We start from the raw sequence: 13676 nt of genomic DNA on the forward strand, positions 1-13676 counted from the left end.
CAGCTACGTAAACATCGTAAACAACGTCTTGCTCCCCAATACGGCTAAGTCCGGGTCACGCCCACTTTTGGCGGTGGAAACGCAACCCGTACCGCACCTTTGCGAACCGAACCGTTCCGCACCCTGCAGTGGAAACGCGCCATTAGACGCCTGAAAGGGTGCAGGAAAATTCGAGCTACAAACCCCCTCCGTTGATTGGTCGACAGAACCGTCACTTCCGGGCGACGTGGGGATAAAAACAAACAAACAGTAGCCTCGAGGTATTATTCTTTACAATGAACATGTCGCGTAAAACGCTTGCTTAGGCGAACAAGGAGGTGGAGACGTTCCTGTGCATTCTTGGGGGGAAAGACGTGCAGAGGTAGCTCTTGGTTTAATGTGTTGCGTTTAACTTTTCCATTGTTTTTATTGAGCAAGCTAAACTGTGTCGTGCTGCTATGATGTCACGATGTTTACGTAGCTGCCGCGGCGATCGACATCCGGCCTACCATAAAGGGTACTGTCGGCGGTGGAAACGCGACCTCGGAACTGAGCTGGGCTATACCGCCCCCTCCCTACCGGACTGAGGCGAACCGAACCGTACCGCACCCTGCAGTGGAAACGCGGCATGAGGGAACCAAGAATGAGGTGAGGGTGATGGATCTGTAAAGCAGTAATTAAAGTGTAATTCTGGCGAAAATTAAACCCAGGGTCTTTTTCGGCATGAAGGCCCATAATATAAGCCCTCCAGACACTTTTTTCCGTTGATAATCGAGTACAGAGCTTGCCCACGAATGCCTGGAGCAATGTAACACCCCAAATGGCTTCCATTATTTTGGCTAGGGGCGGTCGAACGCTTTCAAATTGAAATTTTTTAACCACTACTATTGCTCAAAATAGCACAAAACCTCTGCAGTAGCATATAATGGGGGCACCAAAAACATTTATCAAGAGGGGAGAATGTTAAGTTAGCCGGTCGATTTGTGTGGACTTAAACAATGTTTAGAAGCGTTCACACCGCCCCCAGCCAATATATCAAAGCCATTTGGGCTGTTACATTCATCCGGGCATTCGCAGGCAGGCTCTTTACTCGATTATCAACGGGAAAAAAAGTGTCTGGGGGGCTTGTTTTATGGGTCTCCATGACAAAAAAAAAATACCCTGGGTTCAATTTTCGCCAGAATTACACTTTAAGTCTATACATGATGAAGCTCCGTCTGCTAGAGCAAATGAAATATGAGTGTGCAGATTTCTCTGGTTCCTAAGCTAGCTCGATGGTCTTTGAAAGCAAAACCAAGTCCACTGGTCTTCTTAGTTGATGTTGACCGATTTATTTTTGGTTGCCGTGGTGCACACGAGACGATCACGATCATGATTAGCTCTACAAAGTAAAATCAATTATTATGTATTTAAATAATTGAATACATAGATTAATAAATAAACTGAATTAAATCGATGCAGGATTAGGCCATAACATGTAATGCATTTTTATTAAATTAAACTTTTAAATTATTCATTTCCATAGTTCCATACCTTTCAAGCTAATATCTTAATAAAATATATATATATATATTAAAAAAAATACTTAGAGCAGAGTTCCTTGTAATTCATAATCAACAACCTTTGCTGACTATTTGCATGGGTGAATTTGAAACCTGTTCCGGGTTCATGAACTATCATAATATACTAAACTGGCGCCGTTTATTCGACACTATTTGCATGACTGGCTGATGCAAGATGTCATCTTGTCTATGTAAATATAAGACTTTTCGGGATACCATGTGACATCCACATAACATCAGTTATACACTTTCTTTGATAATGTCATCATCATACACAACAGTATCCTATATACAAATGGAGCAATGTGATTAGAATCCAGTAGCAATCCAAGAGTAAAAGCTAATATCAATGTATATAATATGTAATAAGCATAATTTGAGGATGTCTCCTCTGTTCTCCCAAGGATATAATCACCTTTAAATATCAGTCCTTCATTCCAGGCTTCACTCCACTCACTCAATGAATGGATGAGTGATTTAATATTTTCCATACAGTCAAACGACAGTGTCATATTTTTTCTCGTTTGTGTATTGTAGTCTGGCACGATGGACAGCTGTGTTGGACGTCCATGAGGTTGCCCACGCAGAAAGGAATCAAACAGCATCCGCCAATACACCTGTGAGCAGGACACACAACACAGGGGGCATGAGATTGGAAATGGAGGATTGTAATGCCAACGCATGGACAGCTGCCTCAATGAAAGAAAACCAAAAACCTGTTCAAAGCACAGGCGGCCACTCTAACCAGGCAACGGATCAGAGTTTTCAGTTTGTTAGTTTTCGGAAGATCAGGCCTGAAATATCAGATTTTGGATGAATGATCTAAAATATGGGGGGACGGCTGGTTTCACTTTCTTTCACCTCATATTTGTTTCGTCCAATAGTGTAATGGAGGCACGTCATTGGTTGCCAGAAACCTAAAACTCTAAATGGCGGAGTCACGCCTTGTGTGATATTCTACCTAAGAAAAACTTGTTCATGCGAGTGGATGAAGATTTCCGAAGGGGTAAGAGGATATCTACAGTGGCTGGCTGGACGGTGTTGATTTGAAACCTTTACCGAAAAAAAAATCTCAATTGGATAGGCCTACAGCAATCATAGCAACGAAACGGCTGAATTCAGCTCTGAGCGACAATAAAATACATATTTCTTCTCAACAAAATCTTTGTGCAGTCGTATGTTTTTCTTTTAGGGAAAATATAACAACCAGTTTGTTTAATACTGCCCAGATAGCGATATAAACACCGCTCTACATCAGCAACAGGCATCTTTGTTGTTGTTGAAAATGCCTCTACAGTGTCATCATTATTATCCCGCCTCATGTTAACAGTTGTTATTGGTCAGTCTATTTCGTAGCTGGCAGAAATCTTTTGGTGAGGGAAGGGGGGCCAGACCTTATCGGCAGAGCAAATGAAACATGAGCTTGTGAGATTCGTCAAGTTCACAGGCTAGCACGCTGTTGTCTCCCAAATCTGAGATTTTTAGATTATTCATCTTCATCCACTCGGTTCACTTGAATATCTCCGTAACAATCCGTACAAAACAGCAAACAAGGACTTAATCCGCCCCTTGCAGTTTTTGGTTTCCGACCCACGCCCTGTTCCGTCTCCGGCCGGAATTTCTGCTGTGGTAGAACTGCTGTGTCCCAGATTAGTGAAGATATTACCCGAACATGGCCAACAGGCAACACAGCATCCAATTGGCATCTCCCCGTTTCTTGACAATTTTTGTGGTTACGACCTCTCCACAGTTGGGGCACCCGGTGACGGCAGGCTCCCTGCCCAGTTCTTTCACATAAAGGGATGAGCAGAGGATAGGTCTGAGTTCACTGGGTACAGGTGTTTAATATGGGGTACATTTGCATTTGAAGAGTATAATGGTATGTGAGGGTTTGTTGTACATAATCCCGTAGGATTACATATATATATTCTTCCAAATGCATGACGTGGCACCAGACCACTTTAGGTGAAGTGTATGTTTAGTTAAATGTTCTCGATGTCGTTCAGGTTAGTTTGTTGATTTGCTGATCTCACCTGCAATAGGAACTTCTTTATTAGCATTGGGGACACGTTCACATGGAGGCGGTGCAGGCCAGTGGAGGCATTCCTCTAAAAGAAGAGGGGAGGGGGTGGTTATTCTAGTAGTGCTAAGGATATCTGACTCCTTTTAGTTAAGATATCTGACTGCTAGTGGTGAGGGTCTCTGAGTCCTAGTGGTGAGGGTCTCTGAGTCCTAGTGGTGGGGGTCTCTGAGTCCTAGTGGCGAGGGTCTCTGAGTCCTAGTGGCGGGGGTCTCTGAGTCCTAGTGGTGAGGGTCTCTGAGTCCTAGTGGTGGGGGTAAATCCTATAGGGTTTGCCCTGATGCCTTTATGACTTAGTTTGTTCTCACCTGCCGTAGGTCTTGTCAAATCCTCATCGTCATCTTCAGCAAACCAACAACAAAAGACAACTCCATGTCAGATGCATACTGTGTGTCAATGTTTTAACCTAAAACTTGTTTGAAAGCTGACCACAATAGAACACGATATAAATGAACAAGAACACTATAAAACAGTGAGAAGGCATTCACAAAACACATTGGTGAGGTCCAGTTGAAGTCCAGATGCCTCGACATGGACTGAGAGCCACCTTTTCCTACCTTCAAAGAAGCCCAGTTCTCTCGCTTTACATGTCAGGTATCGAAGCTCAGCTGAGATCGCCGCTAGCTCAGGGGACTGCACTTCCTCCTCTGGCTCACAGCACAAAGATACATTTATTAAATAGTGTGTTCCTCAATAACAACAGAATTCAAACACAATAACTCACACTCCTATCTATATTAGATTATTTTTGTTGATGCCTAAAAATGTTCTCATAATGAATGTATTTTAATTTGACTTTGATGTATGCCCTTTATAAATACAAAATGGATTTAAATAAAAAAATAAAAAAATAAAATTAAATTCTCGTAATAGTTAGTTCAATTGTTTATATATTTGATTATTACCTTTCTCTATGTTATCGCAGACAAATGTTTATTACTTTCCTTAAAACTCCTGTTTTTATTGCCAAATCGACCCACCTCTATCTATTTGAATTGGATTCTGATTGTTACCCTCATATATGAATATAGGCCTGTACGTTTGAATAGTTCCTCATATTTTCACTCACCCTGGCACTCCGATACCCTCATCCTGAACTGCTCTCCCTTCAACAGCACCTTGCGACGGAACTTGAGTTGTGCTATGCGTATCTTGATCATGTCCAATGTGTCTAACTTGGGCCCACCCTCAGGCTCGTACAAGCCAGGGTTCAAGACCTTAATGTGGGCCTCTCGGTCCAAGTATGGCTCCATCGCCAAGTTCTGAATATTCTCTGTGAAGAAATTTGTTAAGGCTCACTTGTCCACCATGACGTCCAAGATTCTAAATAATGTCAAAGTGGTCCTCCTCTTCTGGTTGTCTGAGCCTCAGAACTTGGTCTAGAGGTGTCTCGTATCGTTATGCTTGAAGGGTCTAAGGCTAAAGTCCTCCTGGTACCACTTCAGCATCTAACAGAACTGAGTGCCCAGGCGTTCTCCCGAATCCTGAAAGCGGAAATCTAACAAGGGCTGGATTGAACACACAAAAACGTAGGACTTATTCTTTACCGCAGCGACGTCATGTAGCCTTCGTTCAAACAGAGAGCTGATTTGGCCTCCAGCAGGCAGTCGAAGTAGGCCTACACAAGCACTCAAAGAAAGGCACTTGGGCATCAAAACAAACAAGCAACAATTCTTCTTGTGGAAAAGATCCAGCCTGGTTACAGTCGAGCAGGCCTGTCGTTGTGCATCCTTGTGTTGTTCCTCATTTTGTATGCACTGCACGGCCCTGCCTCTGAAACCACCTGCGTGCCACTGTGGTGGAGGTGTATGGACAGCCCTAGCTACAGTCTCTTATCTGTTCTGAACAAGCAAATCAGTTAGCCAGGAACCTGACAGGCAGATAGCTTGCATATATCATTTACATATAATATACAGAGAATGCCAGTTTGTTGTCATTAAATTATGACTTTTACTTAATGTCTCTCTCTCTCTCTCTCTCTCTCTCTCTCTCTCTCTCTCTCTCTCTCTCTCTCTCTCTCTCTCTCTCTCTCTCTCTCTCTCTCTCTCTCTCTCTCTCTCTCTCTCTCGACCCCAGTAACCCTCAACATCATGTGATACAACTGTAGACTACCAATTGTTCTTATTTATTATATTTTTTCTATTCACTGAAAGGGATGTAGGATATAATCAGTGGCGGCTGGCGATCAAACATGTTGGTGGGGCACAGTAATAGACAGGGGGTCTGAGGTCCCCCCCCATAATTTTTTTTTAATTTAATAAATTTGATTTCCTGTATTCTGGTGCATTTTGGGGATGGCCACTACCTATTTACCTACTTTTCATTCAGATTCATAGCCTACATCCTGACTTGCAGGGCCTGGACAAGCTTACACTGCATATACAGACCTACTTCATGGCCATTCCACCAGCCATTGCTATTTGACCCATTGTTGTTAAATCATGATCACTGTCCTATAGTGTCCATTTGTGAGTCTCAATGTCCACTTCAAATGCAGTTAGAAATATGGGACAGTTGCTTCATTTTGTTTACATGCTACAGGCCGAAAGACTAAATTAATATGTAACTTACTGCTGCTGAGGGAGGTAGCCTATTTGATTGATTCGCTGAATTGTCCAATCATGTGGTGATAACAAAAAAGAAAAGCGATACCATTGGCCTGGGGCGCACACTGGTGTGACCCGAGGGCGAATTTTCTTGCGCCAATGAAAAACGGTCTCTGCTTGATAGACAACAAAAAGTTAGCGAGCTTACATTGACTTCAACGTGGCCGGCGCTCCTGACTTGGAGGAGGGCTTTATTTCGAATGACCAATAACTAGCCTAGCCCAGATCATTGACGTTCAGACGCATTTAAATGGTTGCTGGCAGTGACAAGCATGTCACACAAATAGAGGTTAAACGCTATGTTTTTTTGTTGATTTATTTCGTAATGATAATAGTTTATTAATAGTTGGCAGATATATTCAAGTGAATATTTCACGGAGGGGCGGCGCCCTAGCGCCCCCTATTGACCCACCGCCATGGTCGTGAGAGTTGCTGGTGTTGTATTTCCTCGGACAAACGGATGAACAAAATGTTTGCAATGAGTTTCGGCTTTGGATATGGATAAACAGGGATTGAAAGAAGACACGCTGTTGATGGACTGAGGGGTCGAGGAGGACGAAACGGAATAATGAAGTCCTGCAGGTGGGAAAGGGGCAGGGGCTCATCCGTGCGGGATCTTTGGCTGTTCAGTGGGACTCAGCTCCCAGTTCCTCTAACTGTCTTCGATTCAAGGAAACAGGATTTATTTTTAATAAGAATACAGAAAAGTTAGGAAAAACGTGTTACTTGAAGTGTTGTTGAAATCATTGTACACTGAACAAAGTGAAATCATGAAATTAATCCAACGTGGGTTTAACAAACACTATATGTAGCTTATACACCAAAGGGTTATGGCGTGTGTTGGAGACATGAATGCTTTATTTTCTTTCAAAGTTTGCTAAATTGTGAAAAAATAAATAAGAGACTGACCACATTTTGGTGTTTCAGGACTCGATTTGAAACACCAGCAAGGCCTCTTGCTAATTTTTAGTAGGACACATTATTGTCATATATAACCTCAGACTTAGTTAAATTACAAATCTCAGTGGGAAGTGGAGAGAGCTGTGAGCTAAACCCCTGGAGACCGGGGTTCAAGTCCGGTTGTGGTCCTTTGTTGGAAGTCTCTTATTTCTGCTTCATGCAAATTATAAAGTCAAGTATAACCATTGTGACGAATTTATTCGGTGTCTTGATGGTGCATTGATAAGTTCGGAGGTTAACGCTCTAAACAGCTCAGGTTCAACTCCATGTCACTGGTCAACATTTTTTATTGGTCAACATGGAAAAAACATGAGGGGTAACTCTGTTGTTTTTTATCGGCCGTCATGAAATAAATATAAGGGGTAACACTGTTGTTTTTATCAAATGAAACATGAGGGGTAACACTGTTGTTTTTATCAAATGAAACATAAGGGGTAACAATGTCGTTTTTCTTTGGTCGCCATGAAAAAAACAATAAGGGGTAACGCTGTCGATATTTATCCATTAAAAGATAGGGGTTAACACTGTCGTTTTTTTTTGGTAGCATTGAAAAAAAACAATAAGGGGTAACACTGTTGTTTTTTATTAGTCTTCAAGAAAAAAAAAAAGGGGTAACACTGTTTTATATTAGTCATCATGAAAAAACATGAGGGGTAACACCGTTGTTTTTTATTGGTCGTCATGAAAAAAAACATAAGGGGTAACACTGTTGTTTTTTATTGGTCGTCATGAATAAAAAACATAAGGGGTAACACTAGTTTTTTATTGGTCGTCATGAAAAAAAACATAAGGAGTAACACTGTTGTTTTTTATTGATCGTCATGAAAAAAACATAAGGGGTAACACTGTTGTTTTTCTTTGGTCGTCATGAAAAAAACATAAGGGGTAACACTGTTGTTTTTTATTGATTGTCATGAAAAAAACTGAAGGGGTAACACTGTTGTTTTTCTTTGGTCGTCATGAAAAAAACATAAGGGGTAACACTGTTGTTTTTTATTGGTCGTCATGAAAAAACCATAAGGGGTAACACTGTTGTTTTTTATTGATTGTCATGAAAAAAACATAAGGGGTAACACTGTTGTTTTTCTTTGGTCGTCATGAAAAAAACATAAGGGGTAACACTGTTGTTTTTTATTGATTGGAATGAAAAAAACATAAGGGGTAACACTGTTGTTTTTTATTTGTCGTCATGAAAAAAAACATAAGGGGTAACACTGTTGTTTTTTATTGGTCGTCATGAATAAAAACATGAGGGGTAACACTGTTGTTTTTTATTGGTCGTCATGAAAAAAAACACTGTTGTTTTTTATTGGTCGTCATGAAAAAAACCATAAGGAGTAACACTGTTGTTTTTTTATTGGTTGTCATGAAAAAAAAAAAAAGGGGTAACACTTGTTTTTTATTTGTCGTCATGAAAAAAAACATAAGGGGTAACACTGTTTTTTTTTTATTGGTCGTCATGAAAAAAACATAAGGGATAACACTGTTGTTTTTTTATTGGTCGTCATGAAAAAAAACATAAGGGGCAACACTGTTGTTTTTTATTGGTCGTCATGAAAAAAAACGCTTGTTTATTATTGGTCGTCATGAAAAAATAAATAAGGGGTAACACTGTTGTTTATTATCTGTCGTCATGAAAAAAAACATAAGGGGTAACACTGTTGTTTTTTATTGGTGGTCATGAATAAAAACATCAGGGGTAACACTGTTGTTTTATATTGGCCGTCAAGGAAAAAAACACTGTTGTTTTTTGTTGGTCGTCATGAAAAAAAACATAAGGGGTAACACTGTTGTTTTTTATTGGTCGTCATGAAAAAACCATAAGGAGTAACACTGTTGTTTTTTATTGATTGTCATGAAAAAAAACATAAGGGGTAACACTGTTGTTTTTTATTGGTCGTCATGAAAAAAAACACTGTTGTTTATTATTGGTCGTCATGAAAAAAAAAATAAGGGGTAACACCGTTGTTTATTATCTGTCGTCATGAAAAAAAACATAAGGGGTAACACTGTTGTTTTTTATTGGTCGTCATGAATAAAAACATCAGGGGTAACACTGTTGTTTTATATTGGTCGTCAAGAAAAAAAACACTGTTGTTTTTTGTTGGTCGTCATGAAAAAAAACATAAGGGGTAACACTGTTGTTTTTTATTGGTCGTCATGAATAAAAACATCAGGGGTAACACTGTTGTTTTTTATTGGTCGTCATGAAAAAAAACATATCATTCTTGACTACAGCCAATTATATAGATACAGTAAAATGTCACAAACTCATGAGATAAGACATGAAACACTGAAAATCAAGATCAAGCGAGCTTTTGCCCTTCTGCTCCTGCTCACTCTTGTTTTTTATTGGTCGTCATGAAAAAACCATAAGGAGTAACACTGTTGTTTTTTTTTGATTGTCATGAAAAAAACGTAAGGGGTAACACTGTTGTTTTTCTTTGGTCGTCATGAAAAAAACATAAGGGGTAACACTGTTGTTTTTTATTGATTGTAATGAAAAAAACATAAGGGGTAACACTGTTGTTTTTTTATTGGTAGTCATGAATAAAAAACATAAGGGGTAACACTGTTGTTTTTTATTGGTCGTCAAGGATAAAAACCTGAGGAGTAACACTGTTGTTTTTTATTGGTCGTCATGAATAAAAACATAAGGGGTAACACTGTTGTTTTTTATTGGTCGTCATGAAAAAAAACATAGGGAGTAACACTGTTGTTTTTTATTGATCGTCATAAAAAAACATAAGGGGTAACACTGTTGTTTTTCTTTGGTCGTCATGAAAAAAAACATAAGGGGTAACACTGTTGTTTTTCTTTGGTCGTCATGAAAAAAACATAAGGGGTAACACTGTTGTTTTTTATTTGTCGTCATGAAAAAAAACATAAGGGGTAACACTGTTGTTTTTTATTGGTCGTCATGAATAAAAACATGAGGGGTAACACTGTTGTTTTTTATTGGTCGTCATGAAAAAAAACACTGTTGTTTTTTATTGGTCGTCATGAAAAAAACCATAAGGAGTAACACTGTTGTTTTTTTATTGGTTGTCATGAAAAAAAAAAAAAGGGGTAACACTTGTTTTTTATTTGTCGTCATGAAAAAAAACATAAGGGGTAACACTGTTTTTTTTTTATTGGTCGTCATGAAAAAAACATAAGGGATAACACTGTTGTTTTTTTATTGGTCGTCATGAAAAAAAACATAAGGGGCAACACTGTTGTTTTTTATTGGTCGTCATGAATAAAAACATAAGGGGTAACACTGTTGTTTTATATTGGTCGTCATGAAAAAAAACACTGTTGTTTTTTATTGGTCGTCATGAAAAAAAACATAATGGGTAACAATGTTGTTTTTTATTGGTCGTCATGAAAAAACCATAAGGGATAACACTGTTGTTTTTCTTTGGTCATCATGAAAAAAACATAAGGGGTAACACTGTTGTTTTTTATTGGTCGTCATGAAAAAAAACACTGTTGTTTTTTATTGGTCGTCATGAAAAAAAACATAAGGGGTAACACTGTTGTTTTTTAATTGGTCGTCATGAAAAAAAACACTTGTTTTTTATTGGTCGTCATGAAAAAAAACATAAGGGGTAACACTGTTGTTTTTTAATTGGTCGTCATGAAAAAAACATAAGGGGTAACACTGTTGTTTTTTATTGGTCGTCATGAATAAAAACATAAGGGGTAACACTGTTGTTTTTTTATTGGTCGTCATAAAAAAAACATAAGGGGTAACACTGTTGTTTTTTTATTGGTCGTCATGAAAAAAAACATAAGGGGTAACACTATTGTTTTTTTATTGGTCGTCATAAAAAAAACATAAGGGGTAACACTGTTGTTTTTTTATTGGTCGTCATGAAAAAAAACATAAGGGGTAACACTGTTGTTTTTTATTGGTCGTCATGAAAAAAAACATGAGGGGTGGCACTTGTTTTTTTTTTGTGTCGTCATGAAAAAAAACATAAGGGGTAACACTTGTTTTTTATTGGTCGTCATGAATAAAAACATAAGGGGTAATACTGTTGTTTTTCTTTGGTCGTTATGAAAAAAACATAAGGGGTAACACTGTTGTTGTTTTATTGGTCGTCATGAAAAAAAACATGAGGGATAACACTGTTGTTTTTTATGGGTCGTCATGAAAAAAACATAAGGGGTAACACTGTTGTTTTTTATTTGTCGTCATGAAAAAAAACATGAGGGGTAACACTGTTGTTTTTTATTGGTCGTCATGAATAAAAACATAAGGGGTAACACTGTTGTTTTTTATCTGTCGTCATGAAAAAAAACATAAGGGGTAACACTGTTGTTTTATATTGGTCGTCATGAAAAAAAACACTGTTGTTTTTTATTGGTCGTCATGAAAAAAAACATAATGGGTAACAATGTTGTTTTTTATTGATTGTCATGAAAAAAACATAAGGGGTAACACTGTTGTTTTTCTTTGGTCATCATGAAAAAAACATAAGGGGTAACACTGTTGTTTTTTATTGGTCGTCATGAAAAAAAACACTGTTGTTTTTTATTGGTCGTCATGAAAAAAACATAAGGGGTAACACTGTTGTTTTTTAATTGGTCGTCATGAAAAAAAACATAAGGGGTAACATTGTTTTTTATTGGTCGTCATGAAAAAAAACATAAGGAGTAACACTTTTGTTTTTTATTTGTCGTCATGAAAAAAAAAAAGGGGTAACATTGTTTTTTATTGGTCGTCATGAAAAAACCATAAGGAGTAACACTGTTGTTTTTTATTAGTCTTCATGAAAAAAAAAAAGGGGTAACATTGTTTTTTATTGGTCGTCATGAAAAAAAACATAAGGAGTAACACTGTTGTTTTTTATTGAACGTCATGAAAAAAACATAAGGGATAACACTGTTGTTTTTCTTTGGTCGTCATGAAAAAAACCATAAGGGGTAACACTGTTGTTTTTTATCTGTCGTCATGAAAAAAAACATAAGGGGTAACACTGTTGCTTTATATTGGTCGTCATGAAAAAAAACACTGTTGTTTTTTATTGGTCGTCATGAAAAAAAACATAACGGGTAACAATGTTGTTTTTTATTGGTCGTCATGAAAAAACCATAAGGAGTAACACTGTTGTTTTTTATTGATTGTCATGAAAAAAACATAAGGGGTAACACTGTTGTTTTTCTTTGGTCATCATGAAAAAAACATAAGGGGTAACACTGTTGTTTTTTATTGGTCGTCATGAAAAAAAACACTGTTGTTTTTTATTGGTCGTCATGAAAAAAAACATAAGGGGTAACACTGTTGTTTTTTATTGATCGTCATGAAAAAAACATAAGGGGTAACACTGTTGTTTTTCTTTGGTCGTCATGAAAAAAACATGAGGGGTAACACTGTTGTTGTTTTATTGGTCGTCATGAAAAAAACATAAGGGGTAACACTGTTGTTTTTTATCTGTCGTCATGAAAAAAAACATAAGGGGTAACACTGTTGTTTTTTATTGGTCGTCATGAATAAAAACATAAGGGGTAACACTGTTGTTTTATATTGGTCGTCATGAAAAAAAACACTGTTGTTTTTTATTGGTCGTCATGAAAAAAAACATAATGGGTAACAATGTTGTTTTTTATTGGTCGTCATGAAAAAACCATAAGTGATAACACTGTTGTTTTTCTTTGGTCATCATGAAAAAAACATAAGGGGTAACACTGTTGTTTTTTATTGGTCGTCATGAAAAAAAACACTGTTGTTTTTTATTGGTCGTCATGAAAAAAAACATAAGGGGTAACACTGTTGTTTTTTAATTGGTCGTCATGAAAAAAAACACTTGTTTTTTATTGGTCGTCATGAAAAAAAACATAAGGGGTAACACTGTTGTTTTTTAATTGGTCGTCATGAAAAAAACATAAGGGGTAACACTGTTGTTTTTTATTGGTCGTCATGAATAAAAACATAAGGGGTAACACTGTTGTTTTTTTATTGGTCGTCATAAAAAAAACATAAGGGGTAACATTGTTGTTTTTTTATTGGTCGTCATGAAAAAAAACATAAGGGGTAACACTGTTGTTTTTTTATTGGTCGTCATAAAAAAAACATAAGGGGTAACACTGTTGTTTTTTTATTGGTCGTCATGAAAAAAAAACATAAGGGGTAACACTGTTGTTTTTTATTGGTCGTCATGAAAAAAAACATGAGGGGTGGCACTTGTTTTTTTTTTGTGTCGTCATGAAAAAAAACATAAGGGGTAACACTTGTTTTTTATTGGTCGTCATGAATAAAAACATAAGGGGTAACACTATTGTTTTTTTATTGGTCGTCATGAAAAAAAACATGGGGTAACACTGTTGTTTTTATCAAATGAAACATGAGGGGTAACAATGTCGTTTTTATCAAATGAAACATACGGGGTAACAATGTCGTTTTGCTTTGGTCGTCATGAAAAAAACCATAAGGGGTAACACTGTTGATTTTCTTTGGTCGCATTGAAAAAAAACAATAAGGGGTAACACAGTTGTTTTTTA

General features: G+C 37.6%; 1 protein-coding gene across 1 annotated transcript; it reads right to left on the minus strand.

Moving 5' to 3' along the window:
- Positions 1-1338: 1338 nt before the first annotated feature.
- On the minus strand, positions 1339-5566 carry LOC132447035 (cell death-inducing p53-target protein 1 homolog). The gene is made up of 6 exons (XM_060037652.1): positions 4691-5566; positions 4179-4268; positions 3930-3962; positions 3575-3649; positions 3208-3328; positions 1339-2158 (listed from the first exon to the last, which is right to left on the minus strand). Exons 1-6 carry the CDS (start codon positions 4872-4874, stop codon positions 2050-2052), a joined length of 612 nt encoding a protein of 203 aa, XP_059893635.1. The 5' UTR covers positions 4875-5566; the 3' UTR covers positions 1339-2049.
- Between the last annotated feature and the right edge of the window lie 8110 nt (positions 5567-13676).

Source organism: Gadus macrocephalus, chromosome 18, assembly GCF_031168955.1.
Source record: "Gadus macrocephalus chromosome 18, ASM3116895v1".
Taxonomy (NCBI): domain Eukaryota; kingdom Metazoa; phylum Chordata; class Actinopteri; order Gadiformes; family Gadidae; genus Gadus; species Gadus macrocephalus.

Coding starts and splice junctions, on each gene's coding strand:
- LOC132447035 (XM_060037652.1), bottom strand. CDS start 4,874: ATGGAGCCATACTTGGACCGAGAGGCCCACATTAAGGTCTTGAACCCT. Junction 4,269..4,690: donor GAGGGTATCGGAGTGCCAGG/GTGAGTGAAAAT, acceptor GCTGTGAGCCAG/AGGAGGAAGTGCAGTCCCCT. Junction 3,329..3,574: donor TAAAGAAGTTCCTATTGCAG/GTGAGATCAGCA, acceptor TTTATGTGAAAG/AACTGGGCAGGGAGCCTGCC.